General features: G+C 38.8%; 1 protein-coding gene across 3 annotated transcripts; it reads left to right on the forward strand.

Moving 5' to 3' along the window:
* Nucleotides 1–1,790: 1,790 nt before the first annotated feature.
* COPS5 (COP9 signalosome subunit 5) lies at nt 1,791–18,597 on the forward strand. Of its 3 annotated transcripts, none has more exons than XM_090283604.1 (8): nt 1,791–1,827; nt 5,339–5,573; nt 6,452–6,580; nt 7,248–7,313; nt 7,851–7,936; nt 12,615–12,726; nt 16,318–16,466; nt 18,356–18,597. In XM_090283604.1, exons 2-8 carry the CDS (start codon nt 5,388–5,390, stop codon nt 18,438–18,440), a joined length of 813 nt encoding a protein of 270 aa, XP_090139730.1. In that variant the 5' UTR covers nt 1,791–1,827; nt 5,339–5,387; the 3' UTR covers nt 18,441–18,597. The 3 variants fall into 3 exon arrangements, with proteins under 3 accessions (XP_090139730.1, XP_090139732.1, XP_090139729.1); XM_090283606.1 differs by lacking the exon at nt 1,791–1,827 and adding an exon at nt 2,884–3,158; XM_090283603.1 differs by lacking the exon at nt 1,791–1,827 and adding an exon at nt 3,103–3,166.
* The last annotated feature ends 1,720 nt before the right edge of the window (nt 18,598–20,317 follow it).

Here is a 20,317-nt window from a genome sequence, read left to right on the forward strand (position 1 = left end):
ACACAGCTGGCGGGCAGAGACGGCGCCAAGGAGCGGAGGCACAGCCAGTCTCTGGGCGCTGTGGGTGGCGGCCTCATAAGGAAGCGTCAACGCGTTGTCAAGCAACCGGGTCTCCAGGGCACCAGTGGCTGCGGCGCCTGCTGCGTTCCCGCGAGTCCAGACCCCGGAACGAGGGCACCGCCCCCGGCGAGACCTCCCCAGTCAAAAAGAACCCCCGGCCCGGGAACCAGGCAGTGGCTCCAGCCCCGCTGCGAGACCCCGGACCCATAACTCGGCCACCGCCCCTAGCCTGGCGGCCTCGAGACTACCTCCAACAGGGAACCGGCCCACCAACCCCGTAACCCCGACACCGCCGCCAGCCTGGCAGCCGCGAGATCTCGGCCCCCCAGGAACCTCTGTCCCAGGACCCCCCCTCCCGCCAAACCCCGCCAGGCCCGCTCCCAGCCCGCGGCCGGCTAACGCTTACTCGGGAGAACGGGATCGCGTCCTGGGAGACGCACAACCCTCTGGCTAGGCTCTTCGTAGTCCGAGGAGGTGGCGGTGACCGCCAGTCGCGGGCTCCGCCTCTTAGGCCCAACCCTCCGCCCGCCTTTCGTCAACTGCCGAGTGCAGCACCGCCCCCACAGGGAACTCGGGGGAAGGCGGTACGGCTGGGGGCGACCCCTGGCGGCCCGGAGGCCGCACAGCCGCCTAGCGGTTCGCCGGGCTCGCCACGACTAGGCTAGTACACCGCCTCCGGATTCCCCTGCTCCGCCAGTGGGCTGTTAAATCGCGGGAGCCATTTCCCAGGCTAAACCGATTCTCCTGCAAGTCCCAGCTGGCCCGGGGACAGTGTCAGAGCCTGGACAAAAAGGAGAGGGGTTGCACTGAAAGAAAAGCTGTTGGCGTACCTCTCCAGGGCATTAATTACTCTTCTCCCAGGAGTCTGGTCAACGTTTTGTCCTGGGCTTTTACTACCAATTTCAACATATTCAATTCACCCCTATACTGAGTGGCCAAATGCTACCACTAGAATAAGAGTTCTAGCCTCCACGGAAAGTAGAACTGAGAGTCCTTTATCCCAAACTACTTTGTAAGAGAGTTTTAAAGATACATTTTCTTTAACTCCAGGCCTATGAAAACTGAAGGCAGGTGCAAATTCGATCATTCTAAAGTTCTTATTTTAACAATATGCTACACACCGTATTAGGAGTGGAATGTCCTGCACTCTGAAACTTACATTACGAAGAAAAACTTCGAAGTAAACAATACATTACAATACAACGGTTATAGAAGCACCTTCAGACACTGTGGAAGGAATGATTACTGGAGAGGAAGAAAGATATCGTGGTAAATATCTCTGGGCTGTCTTTTTAAAGATTAATAGAAGCTCCCAGGTAGAAAAGTCAGGGGTGCATTTTAGGCAATGCTAGCCATATATGCAAAATTTCAAGGGTGACTTAAAAACGATTATGCTGGAGAGATGCTATTCTCCCCTCAGTCCTGGCTTCCCCCTTTCTTCCACCCCCTATACCAGCAAAAATATTTATTAAACTTCTCGGTGTTAGGGATAGAACAAGGAACACAAACCTGGCCTTATGATTAAGAACTTAGAATTATTGAGGAATGGGGGAGAAAAAGCGAAGAAAGAATGCGTAAAACAAGCAAAAATAAAATAATTAAACAGCGTATTAATGCTACTGGAGCTCGATTCTTCCCGTTGACGCAGTGAACTATTACAGGTCAGCGAGACTAAAGTAGATGAGTAAAAGTCTAATTAGTACGTCCTCGAGGGAGAGAATGGCCCTGCCGGTGACAGCAAAGCGGGGACGGACCCTTGCTTCTCAGGTCTGGAGACTTAAATGTAGAGAGAGCGAGCCAAGTAATGTTTGCTTTCCGGGAGTGCAATCCTCAGCTTGATTGATGAGTCCTGGGGGTGGGGCACCAGGAAACAGCAATGTAAATTCATCTTAATAATTGTATAAATTATCTATAGGTTATCTGGGGTCGCGGCAACGGCTGTCAGTACGCATGCTTTAAGCGGGGAATTTCTTTGTGACTTCTAACATCTTGCTGTTTCTTCTGCTAAACTACGATCAAATCAGTAGTTATGCCGTAAAGGGTGAAGCTTCGACCACCCTGACTGCCACAGGGTGGAACCCTGATTGCCCCACCTTTCCTTCCCTGCCGCTTATTCCTAACTGATGCCTAAAATTAACTTGGAAGAAAACAAATAGGTTGTTGAGATTAATTCGGTCTCGAGGACAGACGTGGTTTCCCGGAGCAATGCTAAAAATTAAACTTTAAACTGCCATAGGAACTGGGCACTGGGATTTTTTCAGAACTACTAGTAACTCAAATACATGTCCTATGGCCTTGCCGGATCGCTGGAAAACGCACAGTGCCAAACCACCACGCGCCCGTACAGTAATACGCATGTACAGCGGTTCCTAAGTCAATTAGGGTGCCCTGTTAATCTTTCAACCAGCATCCAGAACTATTTACATATCAGTTTTTCGGCAGACATTCTACTCTTTCAGCAAACTTATTCCATATAAGGTACCTACATCCTCATAAAAAGTTTTACCCCTCACCCAGTTTAAGGACCTACCCACTTTAATATGGCGGAGACTGAGCCTGCGCAGTACGAACAAAGAAGGACAATTCCAATTTCTGGCAAAACAGTTAACATGCCCTTCTTCCGGTGCGAAAGGCTATACCATTCTCTTAATCATTTTTTGTCCTAGTTCGCACATATAATTTTCCAAGATAATGTGTTCTCCCCTACGTCACAAGAAGGTTTCTCTGTGTCCAATCGTTGTGTAAGCGCTGTTTACATCCTCGCGTTTCCGAAGGGCCCCTCCATCCCCGAATGGTCTGCACCAACTTCCCCTCCGGTTCTAGGTGTCATGGCTACCTCGAGAGGCTAGTACAAATTTGTACCCGTGGTGCGGGGTCCGAAGCCCACACCCGGAAACCCAACGAGGTGAAGTTGCGTCTTGGTTGTGGAGGCGACAGCTTTTTGGTTTCCTGGAGATGGCGGCGTCCGGGAGTTGTATGGCCCAGAAAACCTGGGAATTGGCCAACAACATGCAAGAAGCCCAGAGCATCGATGAAATCTACAAATACGACAAGAAACAGCAGCAAGAAATCCTGGCGGCGAAGCCCTGGACTAAGGAGTGAGGAGGTCCCTGGCGAGACGCAGGGGAGGGAAGGGGTGGCGGGAGGTTAGGAGACCCAGGGGGAGTAGGAATTGAAGGGGGTGGAGAGCTTTATTTTTCATGAACAGGGAGGAGAAAGAATATTTACCTGAGAAATATTGGCCTTTTATCTCCGCGAGTAGAGCCTAAGCCCCATCACTGGGGCTTTCTTCCTCTCCCCTTTCTGTTTAACACGTTTGCCTCCGAAGGATGGAAGAGGAAAACGGCAAGCGGTGGTTTTGGGGGTGTCACTTCTGAACATTCGTATTGTAATACATGCCACACACACTGCCTTGAACCCTATGTCCACGCTCACCTTGTTGGGACCTTCAGCTGATCCCAGATTGTGGAGACAGCAGCTGTCTTCATAAATGGAGCCAACCTTAGGGTCTCTAACTATAAGCCATCTTGTAGAGATCTAGAATCGTTTGATTGCTGACAGTTAGTTTTCAAACACAGGAGGCTCTACCCAGTCTCCCAAAATGTTACTCCATCAGTTTACATAAGCTAAAAATCATATTGATAGAGCTTAAGGCTTTTTGTTCCTTAGCAAAATCCCTGTGTCCCTGGGAGTGGTGACAAGTTGAGGATTCTTTACCTGAGAGCAGAATTTTTTAGGGAGAAAGCAAAAGGCAGTCTCCCTAATGGAGAGAGAGAAAGGGGAGCGGTGGTCACCAACAAAAACCATATTTCATCTCATAGTTTTTTTACAAGGCAAGCTTTAACTGTCAGTATTCAGATCCAGGAATGTTTATTGAATACTTAATATGAACTGAGCACTGAGCTGGAAATTGCCATGCCATACAGTCCTCAGGACAACCCAGTACTGTATTGTCATTGTTTTGCAAATAAGAAAACAAGCAAATAGATACAATAAGTAACTTTATTTGATGATCACAAAGGCAAAAAAACTCCTAAGTGAGCAATAGTCAGACCTAAGATCAAATCTCACTACTGCCATTAATTAGTTGGTAGACCCTAGGAAATTTACTTATCCATCTTTATTTTTTAATCTGTAAAATGGAAATAAGACCTATTGGTGATGTCATGAAGATTAGATGGGTAATATATAAAAGGGTCTAGAATGTATGTAATAGGAGCAGAATAACTTTGGGTTTTGTTTTTTATTTCTTTTCCCCAGTAAATGGAAAAGCCAAGATTTTAATTCATGTCTTGACTCCCAAAAGCAAGTCTCCATGTCTTCTATTTATAATTGATATCTGTGGGCAGACATCTTAATTAAAAAGGCTTTTCAGAGACATTGACTGACCACTCTGTATAGACTGGTTAGTTTGCCTGGTTGTCCGCTTTCTTCTTTGGCAAGCTATGCATTTTACGTTCATGTAGCCTATTAAATATTTGGAAGCTATCAGCTTGCCTCACTGATTGTGGCTCGACTTGTACTCTCATCTTAGCTGTCTTGGGCTACGTCAGTGAGATGGAAAATGTAATTTTATTCAAGAGATTACTTACATCTACAGATAAACTAAAATAGTGATTATGGTAGAACTAAAGATATAAGGGCTATATTTTAAATTTTGAGGCTGATACCACAGAAGTTTTATTATGTGTCAGGCACTAAACTAAGCATTTTATATACATTACTTCATTTAGTTAGTTTCCTAACTCGATGAAATATTTTTATTTACAGACGAGGAAACTGGGGCACAGATATTAAGTGGTTATTTCAAGGCCACAGCTAGGACTTGGCAGTGCAAGGATTCTAACCTAGGCAGATGGATGTCAGAACCCATATTCTAACCACAAGGCTGAAAGTGAGGCCTGAGAATAGTTAGGCACAACCATCCAACCAGAATCACAATGAGAGATTTGGTGATTCCAAGATAAATGGAGAAAAAGTCTATTGAACTGGTCATGTAGTTCTCTCTTTTCTACTTGAACTGTATACAGGTATTCTAAAAATCTATTTCATGCTCTTCCCTTCCCCCGAGGGGAAATATTTGGCAACACTGTGACATTTATCATTTCTATCCCCCTGCAGAAACACTCCTTTTCTACTTTTTCTTTCCCGCATTCTACACCTTCTCCCCCTTCCACCACTATACTTACTTCAATACTTACTCATTATCTTTAGACAAACTCTTTTGAAATTGTACTTTCTATAACAAAGTTAATTACATCTTCCTTTTGTTTTGTAGTCACCATTACTTTAAGTACTGCAAAATCTCAGCATTGGCTCTACTGAAAATGGTGATGCATGCCAGATCAGGAGGCAACTTGGAAGTGATGGGCTTGATGCTGGGAAAGGTGGATGGTGAAACGATGATCATTATGGACAGTTTTGCTTTACCTGTAGAGGGCACTGAAACCCGAGTAAACGCTCAGGCTGCTGCATATGAGTACATGGCCGCATATATAGAAAACGCCAAACAGGTAGATATATTGTTTCGAGTCTCATGATGACTTTTGACTTTCTAAACTTAAAAATATCCTCTTTACATCAAGTTTATATTTTATTTTCAGTAATTTCTATATAAAATGTATATATTAGCATGAATTTTTTAAGTAAATCCTCACATGAGAGAATAGATCTTAAAATTTCTTATCACAAGAAAAGAAATTAACTGTATGGTGCTAGATGTTAACACTTATACTGTGATCATTTCGCAATATATACATATCAAATCATTACATTGTATGCCTGAACTAATAGTGTTTAATGTCAATTATATGTCAATAAAATTTTTTTTTAATTTTCACACTCATTATCAGATGTGTGTTTAAAACCAAAAATTTGGAAATAACCTAAATGTTATTGAGTATAAAATTGATTAAATAAATTATGGTATAGCCATACAATGAACTGCCAACCAAACTTAAAAAATATAAAATAAAGTAGTTATATACTTACTAATATGAACCAAACCCCAGAATATTTTAAGTGAAAAAGCAAAGTGTATAATACTGTATGTAATGTGCCCTAGTGTTTCTTTTTATTAATCTACATATATGCAAAGAATATCTCTGGATGATAGATACATAAGCAGCTGGGTATAGTGGAAACATCTGGGCTGAGAAACTGGATAATTGGGGGGAAAGAGGTAGGAAAGAGACTGAATAACCTTTATATCTTGTTAATTTTGTGCTTTGGACATGTGTTATCCAAAACATTTTTATTTAACTTGAAAGCAGCATATTCTATGAACTGTTATGCATACTATTATTTTACAATAATGTTATGTAAACAGACAAATAAGTGTTTCTAAGATTAAACAGGAACCTCAAGCTCCCTTGCCCTCTTCATTCATTAGGTCGGCCGCCTTGAAAATGCAATTGGCTGGTATCATAGCCACCCTGGCTATGGCTGCTGGCTTTCTGGGATCGATGTTAGTACTCAGATGCTCAATCAGCAGTTCCAGGAGCCATTCGTAGCAGTGGTGGTAAGTATTTTTACAACCAGTTTTAATTAAGGTCTTCATAAAGATTACTAAAGCAAGTATACTGAGAAATAAAACTAGTGTGGTAAGAATAGGCTCTGTTATCAGTCCACCTAGGCTTGAATCCACCTCTTAGAAACTGGAACTTTTGAACAAGTTACTTAGCTTCCCTGTGTCTCTTCCCCTGCTCTACAGGGTGAGGGTGACCCCAGCACCTGTGACTCAGTTCCTGGCACTTAGTAGGCATTCAGTCGTTGTTGAATGAATTGAGTAAATCAGGAATTGTGAGAGCAGCACTTGCTATGTTCAGTGTTCTAGTTGCAATCCGGGCTGCTGTGAGGAAGGTAGAAATTGTTTATCTATTAAAAAGAAAATTTTTTTGAAAAAGAGAAACAAATCTTCTAATAATATTCTTAAATAGTATAATAACTAGATCTAACCTCTAAAGTAACTGAGACATTTCTGTACTTAACACTTTATTTCTGTACTTACCACTGAAAACCCTTTTATGGGTTTTTAGTTTGGTTCTTCTTTCCTGTTATTTGGTTATTTTAATTATTGTGTGTATGTCTGTCATGTTATATGTACATATGTATTTCTAGATTTATCATGTTTAAACAGAAGTATATAAAGATTTTATAATCAGATATTAAATATATATTTTTTGTAGATTGACCCAACAAGGACAATATCAGCAGGGAAAGTGAATCTTGGAGCCTTTAGAACATACCCAAAGGTAATTTTTGAAATTATACATCTGTATAACTTTTTAAATTCCAAATATTTGACTTATTTTTAAAGACGTGGTATGGTTAGTATCTTGTTTTGTCTTAAAACAACTTAATAATATTTTTAATATCACAGTCAAATTGTCCTTAGCACTAATTGTCCTTAGCAGAGGACAGTACATTTGTGTTTTATATATTACACAGTCTCATTTGTTAATAAGTATGTGTATGTCCATGGCAGTCAAACAGGTACTAGAGACACAAGCTAAATACATCTGTTTCCTTCCTTACAATCTAAAATAGTTATCAGCGCAAATGTACATCACCAAAGGACAAGAAAAATGAATATAAGGCAAATCTAGTTTCCAGCCCACCTGGCGTTGACGGAGGGTATAAGCAATATACGTTATTAATACTAGAATGTTTAGGTTCAGTATTTGGCTCCCCAAAATTAATATTTCTATAAATATAAAGCTACATGTAAAACATATGTTTTTCCTGTGATTTGCTTTGTTTAATCTTCTCTTTTCTTCATTTTTGTTTAGGGTTACAAACCTCCTGATGAAGGACCTTCTGAGTACCAGACTATCCCACTTAATAAAATAGAAGACTTTGGTGTACACTGCAAACAGTAAGCAATTTAAAAATGTATCTGATGCTGGAGTCATAAGAAACCTTAGAGATCTTTCAGGCCAAGCCCCTTACAAATGAGAATAAAGGTTCAAACAAAATGCATTCCATCATACCTTTTAAAATAGTAGTAAAAATGTACAAATTTAGAATAATGTTTGAGTTTTTATCAATAATTGTTTTAATATAACATTATTTATCTTTCACACAATCATAAACATTTTATTAATGTACAAGATACTTGGTCCATTAACAAAATTAACAGTTGAAAAAACTGTATTCAGGGCCAGCCTGACACTAGCGAACCTAAAAGTACCCAGGTTCTACTTAGCAAAAATTCTTCCTTAACATTTTTACTCCAAAAGTTAAAGAAGCCATCCTGAAAACCTCTGAACTGCATCCTTCTTTAACATAGTGAATCTTATAGTATGTGAGTTCCATACCGCTCAGATTTTTAAAGTGTTAAAGAAACCAATGAGGACAGTCTTTTCCACCCCTAAATAAATGTATCCTGCCACCTCTCTTACTAGCATCTTGTCCCAAGCCATTCGGAGCCTGAACCAAAGCACTGGCCTAACTAGTCTTCCTGCTTCTGCCCTTCACCCCTTAAAGGTCTTTTGTCCACCAAATTGATTCTGTTAAAATGTAAGTCATATTATGTACCTTTTTCTCAGAATGACTTCCCTTCTCATCAAAATATGATCCATGGCCGTCACAACCCTTAGTGGTCCGGCCCCCACAACCTCTCTGAACTCATCTCCTCTCCTTGAAACTTTGCTCTCCAATCCATCCATAGTGGCCTCCTTATGGTACGTCAGATGTGCCAGGCAGGCTCCTCCTGCCTTAAGGCCTTTGCTCAGGCTATTTCCTCTGCCTGGAGCATTCTTCCTTATTTCTATATGGCTTATCCTATCTACAATAGCATCTTCCTGTCACTCTGTGTTCCTTTTCCCTGCTTTATTTTTCTTAGCACTTGACACCAACTGATATGTTTTTACTTCCTTGTTACTGACTCCATTTATCCTGACTGGTTTGGCTCAGTGGATTGAGCGTCGGCCTGCGAGCTAAGTGTCGCTGGTTCGATCTTCCAGTCAGGGCACATCAGAGAAGGAAAACTCTGACTCCAAAAAACCTCCGCTGCCTTGCGGCATACCTCTTCAGGGGAAAGGCTAAGGGAGTAAACCCCGACAGAAAATCCGGAGCCGGAGTCCCTAAGGCGGTTTGACATTGTAGTCAACACCGGCAACTCCTGCGGCGCACCTGAAACCAAGCTGTATTGACTCTGTCTTTCCCTTGGACCTTTCAGCTGCAAAGAGAGGGGGGGTCTGCTGCATGGGCAACAGCAGACCCTCCATATCACCCTGCCCAGGTTCTGTAGCTTCAGCTTCACTGGAGAGGACACTCCAGCGTCATCACAAGATGTCAATTCAACACGGGAGGAGACAGATACCGTGTCACTCCCGAGTTGGACTGCACAGCCATTCTCGGCGGTGCAGATAGACTCTTAAGAAGCTACACCATCGTCTCTCGAGACGGATGGCTGCCGACGACTGACTCCATTAGAATGTGAACATCATGAAAGTAGAATTGATTTTCTGCTGTATCCTAACATTTAAAACAGAGCATGGCGCATAGATGGGTAACCACCCCTCCCCCACAAAAAAGGTTGCTTAAATGATTATCTAGGGTCCCCTTTTCTCCATACCCTCTACCCCAACTTCAGGGAATACCTGGGTTATTCAAGTGCTACTACTGGTCTTATTTTTCTCTTTAGAAATTCTTAGAAAAGTCCAGAATTTCTAAAATTTGAAGTTTTAAATATATGTGGTTTCCAGTCATCCCTGAGATATGTCTGAAGAAAGAGAATCTGTTTTATTTTTCAGTTAGAGGTTTGGGATTAAATCACTTAATTTGTCCTACTGAAAGGAATTTAAGCCATTCCTGTTTATGAGAATTGCTCCTGAGCATGGAAACACCTTTGCTGTGATAATTTCATTTTCAGAGTAACTGTCAATTTTTTCTTTTATTTATGTTGAGTTGTAGTGGTCAAAAGCTTATACTTTTAACACCTACTTTATACTTTTTTTAAACTACCACCAGCAGCTTTTGAAACAAAAAAGACTGAGGCAGGCTATGCTTTCTGTATCCAAACAAGCTTTTCCTGATTTTCTGAAATAGGAGACTATGAGAGAGGAGTGGCCACTTTCTAGCTACTACATTACTGTAGCCTAGAATTTTGAATCTGGAATTGCTAGCATATTCAAAGATTCACTCTTACTTAGGATCAATTAATTCCTATATAAGAAAGAGTAACCTTTTTCACAAGGCAGGTAAGTGGCTTAATTTATTTTTATTTCAAATCTTTAGTGATTTGAAATAACTGCCAAGTTGAAAGAGCATGGTTTTATGCAGGCTGGTTATAGAACCATTTCATAAAGTGTTTGCTGATGAGCTATTATTTGCAGTTTATAATGACCTTTCTTTTATTTCCTACCCTAAATCCAGATCATAGTGCACACTCGGAGTGTGTTTTAAACATAGAATCTAATGTAGATATGAATATTTTTAACTTTGAAGAATCTTAGTGAAAATAAGTGTTTTTTAATTATCTTGTATGTTATTAAGTGTTTTACAAGCGCGTAGTTTTAAAGAGTAAAATGGTTCCATGAAACTTATTATGAAGAATGAGTCTTGTACTATTCCCTCTCCCATTCCCCAGAGACATTCACTTAAACTGTTAGAGTTATTACTTTAAGTATTTACCCCAGTACCTTCAAACAACGTGCTGATAGTGCTGCTTCTTCGTTTTCAGTTCTAGGCAGGATCTGTTATTGACTAGCTCCACAAGTTGTTTCAAATATTCTTGTTTTCAACTCTGCTACTCATATTTGCAGCTAATTACTACATATTAGACAAAATATACATATCATTTTATCAACCTGTGGAATTAAAACAAAAATTACATTAAGGTGAGCCATACATCTTAAAACATAATAGTCTATTCTAGACCCTCAAGTTTGAGTGCCCTTATTTTCCACCCTTTATAAATCTAAATATCTGTTGCTATGTAATTTTCAGCAGGTGTGCTGTAAGAATTTTTAAAACGTTCAGTACCTGACTGTTTTAGTGAGGGGCACTGACCTCTTTTCCCTTAGGTTGTCAAATAAAAAATGACAACAGCCAACACAACAATAGCTATCAGTGTGAATGAATCAAAATTATACCTTTGTTTTTGTCAGGTCGGCAAAAAATATATTTTTGGTGTGCTGCAGAATTTTAGTAATTAGTTTATGTGTGCCCTGAGCTGAAAAGGGTTGAGAATCACTGCTCTGACCTGTTTGCATCAAGGATCAGAAGTACAGCTCCCCTTTCTACAGCTGACCTTGACTCCCATCCCGACACCTGGCCCTCACTCCAGGGGCCTCACTGCTTAAACACTCTCATGAATATCTACACGCTGGATATGAAAGTAAAGACCAGAAAGTTTTTGGTAATAAAATTTTCATATCCTTTCTCTGCCACTTACTAGTTATGTGGCTTTAAGCAAGGTCTTTACTTTTTAAATGTTCCTTTGTCTGCAGAATGGGAAAAAAATAAATCCTTCCTGTATGATTGGAAGGAAGATAAATGAGAATGCATGTAAAGCACCCAGGGCATAACAGGTGCTCAAGAAAGACACTGCTTCCCTCCCATATTCCACCTTCAGCTATGCACAGGGGCCTTAATTGTGAAAACGCCTTCACTTTATCCTGATGTCTTTAAATTCTCATTCTTTTTAATTTTTCACTTCTGCTTTTGCTAAATTGCTCATGGTTTTCATTTTTGTGAATCGATGCTCTCTGCCTAATGCTTTCCTTGCTCTCAAGATAGCCACACCATGGACTCACATAAGGGTCACTTTAATCCTGCTTTTCCACTGAGGTTTCTCAGCCAACTTGTCAACACTAAAAGCACTCATCTCGTAGGTGATTGATTTTATATATACACTATAGCATCACTTATTGTTACTCAGTGTATGTCATCTGACTTTTTGTGGATTCATACCACATCTTCCATATAAATGGTAAGCTTGTAAAGATAAAGACGTCCCTTGTGTTTCTTTGTACCCATTGATGTACAGAACCTAGATATTTAATTATTTATTATTTGGAAAAAATATATGTTTAAGCAAATTTTCCTTGCTATCCCTGGTTATAAATTAGGTACCTTTGGAAGCAATAATTCTTTTAGGTGCTTTAATGACCTACTTTATACTTTTTCAAAAAGGAATACCTCCTAATTGGGATTAGAATGGGAAGAATGGGGAATCCACATGTCACGTTCAGTATTTTTAAAAGCCTAACAAAAATACTTGACCGTAGGCAGGCAGTTCATTACACTTATGTGCTATTATCTAGAACTAATAAATAAAACTCAATATCGGGTAAACATGTGTCATTCAAAAATTCTGATTGGTTGTTGATAACTTCTTGGGAATTTCTGGGTGCTGCAAAGAGAGAAAATTAACACAAGAAAGTTTAGTAAGCAGAAGATTTTTGAAACCATACCCCTGAATAGTAAAGAAACCATGGTTACCAGTTGTTCTATTGGACTGAAAACTTAAAATTTGGCTATAACTATTATATGATGTGACTGAATATTTTTTATTTACTTACTGAATTTGTGCTTTTGTTTTATAGATATTATGCCTTAGAAGTCTCATATTTCAAGTCCTCTTTGGATCGCAAATTGCTTGAGCTTTTGTGGAATAAATACTGGGTGAATACGCTGAGCTCCTCTAGCTTGCTTACTGTAAGTACTGTACTTCCAAGGAATGCATTTGAATTTTATCTAAGCTATATAAGAAGTTTGATATCTTAATTAAACTCCTTTTCGGGAATGACTATACCTGACTTGGCCAAGAGAGCAGGGCTAGGTCAGATTCCTCATGACCATAGCTGGATTAGGATAACGGGCCAAGCAAAGGTCTGTGTCATGTAATGTTGAAACCAAGTCTAAATGGCAAACACGGTGCTCAGATGAGGGTGAGGTCTGCCCCTGCCTTAAAGAGACTTACAGAAAAATACAAATACTGTATTTTTGTTGTGTTGGGTATTTTAGGTAGGACTCTAGTTACAAGTGACAGAAGACCCAACCAAACTGGCTTAAAAAAAAAGTGAATCATGTAAAGTAGCAAAGTTCTTATTAGTTTAGCTTCAGCTAAGTTTGCATTCAAACAATATTATGAGGTCTTGATCCTTCTCTCTCAGCTTAGATTCTATGTCAGTTGGCTTCGGTTCCAGGCTTCATGTGAAAGCAAGATGGCAGCACTAGCTGCAGACCTCGTAGCCTCTCAGTTTCACGTCCAAAAGGGAAGATCAAGATACACACAGCTCTCTCTTTCTGTCTGCCTCTTTCCCTCTCTCCCCAAAGCAAAGCCTTATTGTGTCTGAGTTTTGCTTAAGTCACATGCCCATCCTTAGACTGATCTGGGCCAAGGTAAGTTTGTCTCCTGGGGAGGGGTAGAAGAAATTCCTTCAGGAGCACATGGACAAAGGGTGGGGAATCAGAATAGCATTACCTTAAAGCAGCAGATGCTGGGTGGAAAAAATAAATCATTAAAACCTGATATAGTTAGAAGGGTCTTTATTTAACAAGCTTCTATCTATTCTTTCTAGAACTTAGCTAGAAATAGTATTTGGTTGGTTGGTTGGTTGTTCGTTTGTTTTGTTTTTACCTTTTTTTTTTTTTAAGTAGGCTACTTCATACAGTACAATTTAGCATAATGGTTAGAACCACAAAATTTGGAGTAAAATTAACTCTGTTCAAACAACTGCCACTTTACTGGCTGTGTATGACCTTCAGAAAGTTATTTAATGTGACTGAGCCTTTCTTGGGCTCAATTATACTAGTACCTCCCTCATTAAGTACATTGAGAATTAATGAGAATTAATGAAATACTTTATGTAAAGCAGTTAGCAAAGTGCCTGGCATATAATAAATCATCAATAAATTTTATTGTCGTTTGGTTTATTGTATTCAGGGGAAAAGACTTCACTTGAGCATGTTTACTATTACTTTAAACACAATTCTGAGGAGTTTTCTGTTCTTATTTTTTATCCTCAACAGCCAGAGTAGCAAATCAGAAGGAAGGAGAATGATCATAACAGCAAACATTTATTAAGAGTTTCCTATATTCCAGACACTGCTAAATGCTTTATATGTGTTGTTTTCATAGAGGCAAGTATATTAATAGCAGCCAGAAGTGACACATGATGGCAAGGGGAGAAAATAGTAAGACCAGAGCAGCCTGAACCTTTTTGTAAAGGCAGACCTACCTCCTCAGCCTATGGCTGTCCCTGTATTCCAGCACTGCATATATTGAGGACATTAATAGCCAAGAAAAGGTTAAATTATATTTCTTCCTTTCTTATAGTTTTATATGTAGTCCATTGCAGCATTTTAAGTAAAAGTATAGAAATATATGTCCAACTCATCTCCTTTCCCAGCTAAAGCATATAACCTAAAAGCTACCAGAAAAGTTATTTTCTAATTTAAAAAATTAGTTCCATGTGTTTATTCTTTCTGTGTGTGAGATGTAACTGATGTCCTTTTATTTCATTTTAACAATATAACTGTTTCTGCCACCCTACATTTTCATGGCATAAACTAAATCTTCCAGATATGAAGTGGTCTATAAACCTTTATAAACCTTAGGGTTTTGTCGAAACTGTATGTGTGTTTAGGTGAGGGGTGAGGGGAGCTGTTGGTGGTATTTGTGTCCTAAACGATTTTGATCCAGACAAAGTGAATATAATTGCATCTATAAAAAATATATATTTGTAAAATCATTGAAGAGCTGGTAGCGTTTTATTTTACTTAGTTAGTTTTTACCTTATTTGAAACTAGCCCGCATGCTATTGAGCAGACTACAAGCTCTTTGAGTGAGGCCAGCTTCAGAATTCTCTTCCTTTAAGCGACCAGCAAGACTGGGAAAGGGAATGGAGGGTGAGCTGGTAGGATTTTAAAGGGCCCTCTGTAGTAATTACGATGAAAGCAAATAACTTCTCATGTTTGGTGATTGAGCTATATTTCCTGTACACTGTCTTATAAACTGAACAAATAGAATAACACATTGATTGTTGCCAAGTTGTTTATTACATCTTTATGCTCTTCTATTGAAGATATAGGGAAAAAATGGACTATTTACTTCACAACTCATCTTTATGAAAACTTATTTTGTGTTTTAGACACATTTTCAAACAGATCTCCCACAAAAATCTTTTTAAAAATATTAGTTAAGTGTGTATGTATAGCAATAAATTTTTTCTTTTTGAAAAGTAAGAAAGATTGAAAGACAAAATGGTATATACAGGGGTGGGCAAAAATAGATATGCAGTTGTGAGAACACAATACACAAGGTTTATTTGCTGTTGTAATAAGCATAACTGGCATGTCTTCTTCCATACGCACAGCTGTAAACCTACTTTTGCCCCTGCTTTTTCCCTGCCCTGTCTCTATTCCAGCTTACCAAATACCCTGTCTCTATTCCAGCTTACCAAATACAGGTGTGCCTGGGAGCATTTAGCAATACTCTAAAGTATAACTGTGGTTATAGCTAGGTAGAGGGATTATATGTTTCTTTTCTCCTTTATATTACTCTATATTTTCCAAATTTTCTGCAGTAACAATTTTATAATTGGAAAAGCCAAAGCAATGTTACTTTTAAAATATGTCACACATGCTTATTCTGGAAGTTCAACAAGAGCAAATAACAAAACGTCACTTTCCATATACTGGATGCATTGCATAAAAGTTGTTAAATGAATATCCTTCCTATAGATGAGTTATTCTAAATAAAAGTAAAATGTCATTAAATTAAAAAAAAAAAAAAAACAGAATTAACTAACAGTTACTAAGGCTTTGCCAGGTGCCATGGACAGTCCTAAGAACTTTATATATGTTACTTAATTTGATTTTCACAATAGGCTTAAGGTAGAAATTATCGCTGTCATCCCCCATTTTCAGAAAAGGACTTAAAGGCACAGAAAAGTAAAGTCACCCCCTAAAGGCCTCCCAACTAATTGCAGCAGAACCAGAACCTGGGCTCAGAACTGTGAAAGCCTCTCATTATAATAAGTATTAGATTTCAGCAAAGGAAAAGTTTCAGATTTAATCTCGAAATTATAAAGGGGTGAAAAACTATCCACTTGCACTGCTTGTACTTTGGAATCAATTTTTGCAAGTTTCGTTTGATGTCTTAATTCACTGACTATTCATTTAGATTTCATGGTGGAATTCTTTGTAAATGACATATTCTATATAGGAGAAAATTAATTTACATTAAAAATGTCTAATGGTAGGCTTGTATTGTGTACTGACACAATAACATTTTCCCTACAGAATGCAGACTATACCACTGGCCAGGTCTTTGACTTGTCTGAAAAGTTAGAACAGTCAGAAGCCCAGCTGGGACGAGGGAGTTTCATGTTGGGTTTAGAAACACACGACCGAAAGTCAGAAGACAAACTTGCCAAAGCTACACGAGACAGGTAAGAGCAAATCTGTTCCTACCCCTCTTTTTGTTTCAATATTTGCAAATAATATCCCTGGCTGATGTGGCTCAGTGAGTTGGGTATCATACCCCAAACCAAAAGGTCGCAGGTTCGATTCCGGTCAGGGCACATGCCCAGGTTTCTGGTCAGGTCCCCAGTTGGGGGGCATAGGAGAGGCAACAGATCAATGTTTCTTTTGCACACCAATGTTTCCCGCTCTCTTCTTCGCTTCCCCTCTCTCTAAAAATAAATAAATAAAATCTTTTAAAATTTTTTCAGATAATAGTAGGATTCAAATTCCTTATGATTTAACTTTCTTATAACTTAGAATAGTACCTGAATATTAATTTCTTGGTACCTTTGAGAGTTGTCAAAGGCTGATTTTAACCTTAAAAATTTAGGAGATATTAGATAATAACATTAAAGGCCTAAAAGTCTAGTTAATGTTATGAAAAACTTTCAGTCACCTTTTCTAGTTTCGGATAGAAACTGTAACAAAACCAATCAATCACTGACTCTTTAAAAAAAAAAATGCTTTTGCAAAAGGATGTCCTAATCCATTCTAATCTAATCATTTTCTGAGTGGGATTAAAGTAGGATTTCTTAAATTTATCAGATTTTCAAATTTGTTTAAAGTGTAAAAGCCTAATTAGTACAGTAATGATTGTATCTCCCTTGTTATTCTTCTGAAATGATCTTTTATTTAGTATCCCAAATTTCACTAACAAGATTTATTAGGAACTAACTTGGGATATGTTCTGATAATTTAGGAAATAATTATGTGACTCTTCAGATGCATACAGGATTGGGAAGACTACTAAGTAACATTACTTTCACAAAAATTTGAATTTTAATGTGATAATTAGGGGCAGAGAGGAAAGGGAAAGGATGTTGACATCTGTGTAACTGAAACCTTGATACCTATTTTAAGAAAAACTGGACTGGTGGGTAAGAAGGAAAAAGAAGGGAAGACAGAGTGTAGGAGGAGCAGAAGCCCTCTTGGGTTAGAATTACCTCATTCCTTTGTTCTCCATGGGTTTTTGGAAAGTATAGATAGAGCTAGTAGCCTGGATAAAAATTGTGTTTTCCTTTGACATTAGGTCGCAGTTTTGGTACTTGCTCCAAATGTGTGTTTTTCCTCATTCATCTCTATAAGTCTGTGATTTGTACTTTTATCTATATTTATATTTCAGTTTCTTTTAAAGCAAAAATTTCACTGTAGGAAAGCCTCTAACTACGTAAGAAAAGTAGGAAGAACAAAAGTAGTAGTATAAAAGTAGAGAATTTTCCTTTTTGGGGTAACTTTACAAGAATTACATCTCTTCTGAATATTATTGATGGATTGTTAGCATTTGGGGGAGGGCAGTACTTTTCATTTTTTATCAGTTCTAAAATCTTAAGTCTTTCACCCAGTAACCTAACTTTGACTTCTAATTACTTGAATGATGTTTGTGATTATTTCAGGAGAAAGCAGAGGATTCTTTAAAATCATTTTTAATTATTCTAAGTAATAAACAACAAGGACAGAAATAACAGATTTTAATGTAATATTGGAATCAATATCGTTATGAATCATATATAATTTAGTGACTTTCTAAAACAACTTTTCCCAGAGCTGCTAACAAGTGACGAAATTAACTGTTAGGGATTACATCAAATTTTACTTCGTTATTCCTTGTGAAGGTGCTCGTAAGTAGTGGAGTGGTCAAAAGACATGCAGGAGGCTAAAAAATAACTAGAGTAAACTGTAAATTGATATGGTTTGGAGAGTATGAATAGAACTGAAAATCATCATTGGGGATGCAAGGATGGAAATGGAGGGGTCTTGTATATTTGAAACGGTTTTCAGTTCTCATGACATGATGTGATGTGTTTTTTCTTTACAGCTGTAAAACTACCATAGAAGCTATCCACGGATTGATGTCTCAGGTTATTAAGGATAAACTGTTTAATCAAATTAACATCTCTTAATCAATCACTAAGTAGTATTTTTGCCTGAAGGCCAGTATAAGAAAAATACTCAAGTAACACTTTAAAACCAGTTACCGGAAACCTGATTAGAAGTATAAGGTGCTCTGAAGTGTCCTGAACATATTAACATCCTGTAATAAAAGTCTTTGAAATCAAATTGTTCTTTCATTGTTTTGTGGGAGGAGTTACATTATTTTTCTAGCATCCTTTAGTGGTCTTGCATTGAGGGAAAGAAATATTGGAACCTCTCTATTTTTTAAAGAGTCTTGCCTTTCTAAATTAGTCAAAGAATTTCAGCATCTCACTTGCCACACTGATTACCAGAGCCCCTTTTCAATTTGCCTATACATTAAGTCCTCACTGAAGGTCTTCTGGAATTGCAGCAAAACCAACTTTACCGTAAAGTAAATAATATAAACAAGAGTTAAAATTCTTAGGGCATCTCAGCAACGTTATAGTAAAATGATGTTGAATAAAACAGTGTTAGCCGTGGCTGCTGTGGCTCAGTGGATTGAACGTCAGCCTGCGAACCAAGTGTCGCTGGTTCGATTCCCAGTCAGGGCACATGCCTGGGTTGCAGGCCAGATCCCCAGTTGGGGGCGCATGAGAGGCAACCGCACATTGATGTTCCTCTCTCTGTCTTTCTCCTTTCCCCTCTCTAAAAACAGGTAAATAAAATAAAAATATTAAAATAAACTTGTTAAAAATTTAATTAATTAATAAAAAAATAAAATAAAACTGTTATTTGAGGACCTCCTTTTGATAGCCCATTAGTAAAAATATGTAATTTAACATGGTGTTTTGTCTTCTTAGGAAACAATAACCAAGACACACTGTAGATTATGTTCCTGAAAATCAACTGACTTTTTTGGGACAGAGCCCAGCACAGGATACCAAGTCATCCATATATTCACCTAGTGCCTGTACTGAACCAGGCCCAGTTTTACTCTGGAGACATTTTGAACAAGATAGACATGATCACTGTCCTCACAACTAAGTAAACAAGAACCGAAGTACATTGCTATGAAAGAGAAATAAACTGCTGGGGAACTCCTGGGGAAAACACTTCCCCTGTTAGGGCAGCTGAAGGAAGTTCCTGACCTTAGGCTGAAAGTTGAAAGGTAGGAGGACTAGCTAGAAAAAGCATAATGGGGAGGCACTTACTTTCACAGGCAGAGAGTGCAACAATGTGTGGAAGGCCAGAGGCGGAGAACAAAAACTTGAGAACTTTCAAGAACTGAGATTCTGTTAGACTTCAATGTCAAGTAGAATGTGGAAAGTGGCAAGAGATGACTAATAGATAAGATGAGGGTAGATCCTGCAGGGGCTTTTCGGACTATCCTAACGGCAGTGGGGAGTTAACAAGTCTTCGAGCAGAATTGTGCTAGATTGATGTTTCTCAGTGCAGTCTTAAAAGATTTGGGGGTGAAAGCAGATGAGATGACCTATGGCAAATAAAGAGTGAGAAGATGAACCAAAGAAGCATCAAATTATAAAATGGCAGAGGAAGAGGAGATCACAGGAGCAGAAAAGTAAACTCAGAAGTGTTTACCAGTGACTTCACATGCCAAGAAGTCAAGGAAAGCAGAGCATAAAAGTTTTCCATTAGATATAGCAATGAGGTGGTCTTTGGCAAGATGAGGAAGCCAATAACCATTATTAGTATCCAAAAACTTTCTCAGATAGTTGATATAATAGCATTCTGGTCTCATTTTATATCCTTTAAATAAAAGCAGGCACCCCCAGTTTCAGATGGCTCAACCTGACCTCCATTTTTGTGCCCTGTAAAAAAAAATTATGACTGCCCCCAACAAGCAGCCAGAATCTGTATTTGTTGTCATAACTAACCTTCAGCAACACCAACATACTGAATCATT

Source organism: Furipterus horrens, unplaced genomic scaffold, assembly GCF_987537825.1.
Source record: "Furipterus horrens unplaced genomic scaffold, mFurHor1.1.pri manual_scaffold_7, whole genome shotgun sequence".
In the NCBI taxonomy this organism is placed as follows: domain Eukaryota; kingdom Metazoa; phylum Chordata; class Mammalia; order Chiroptera; family Furipteridae; genus Furipterus; species Furipterus horrens.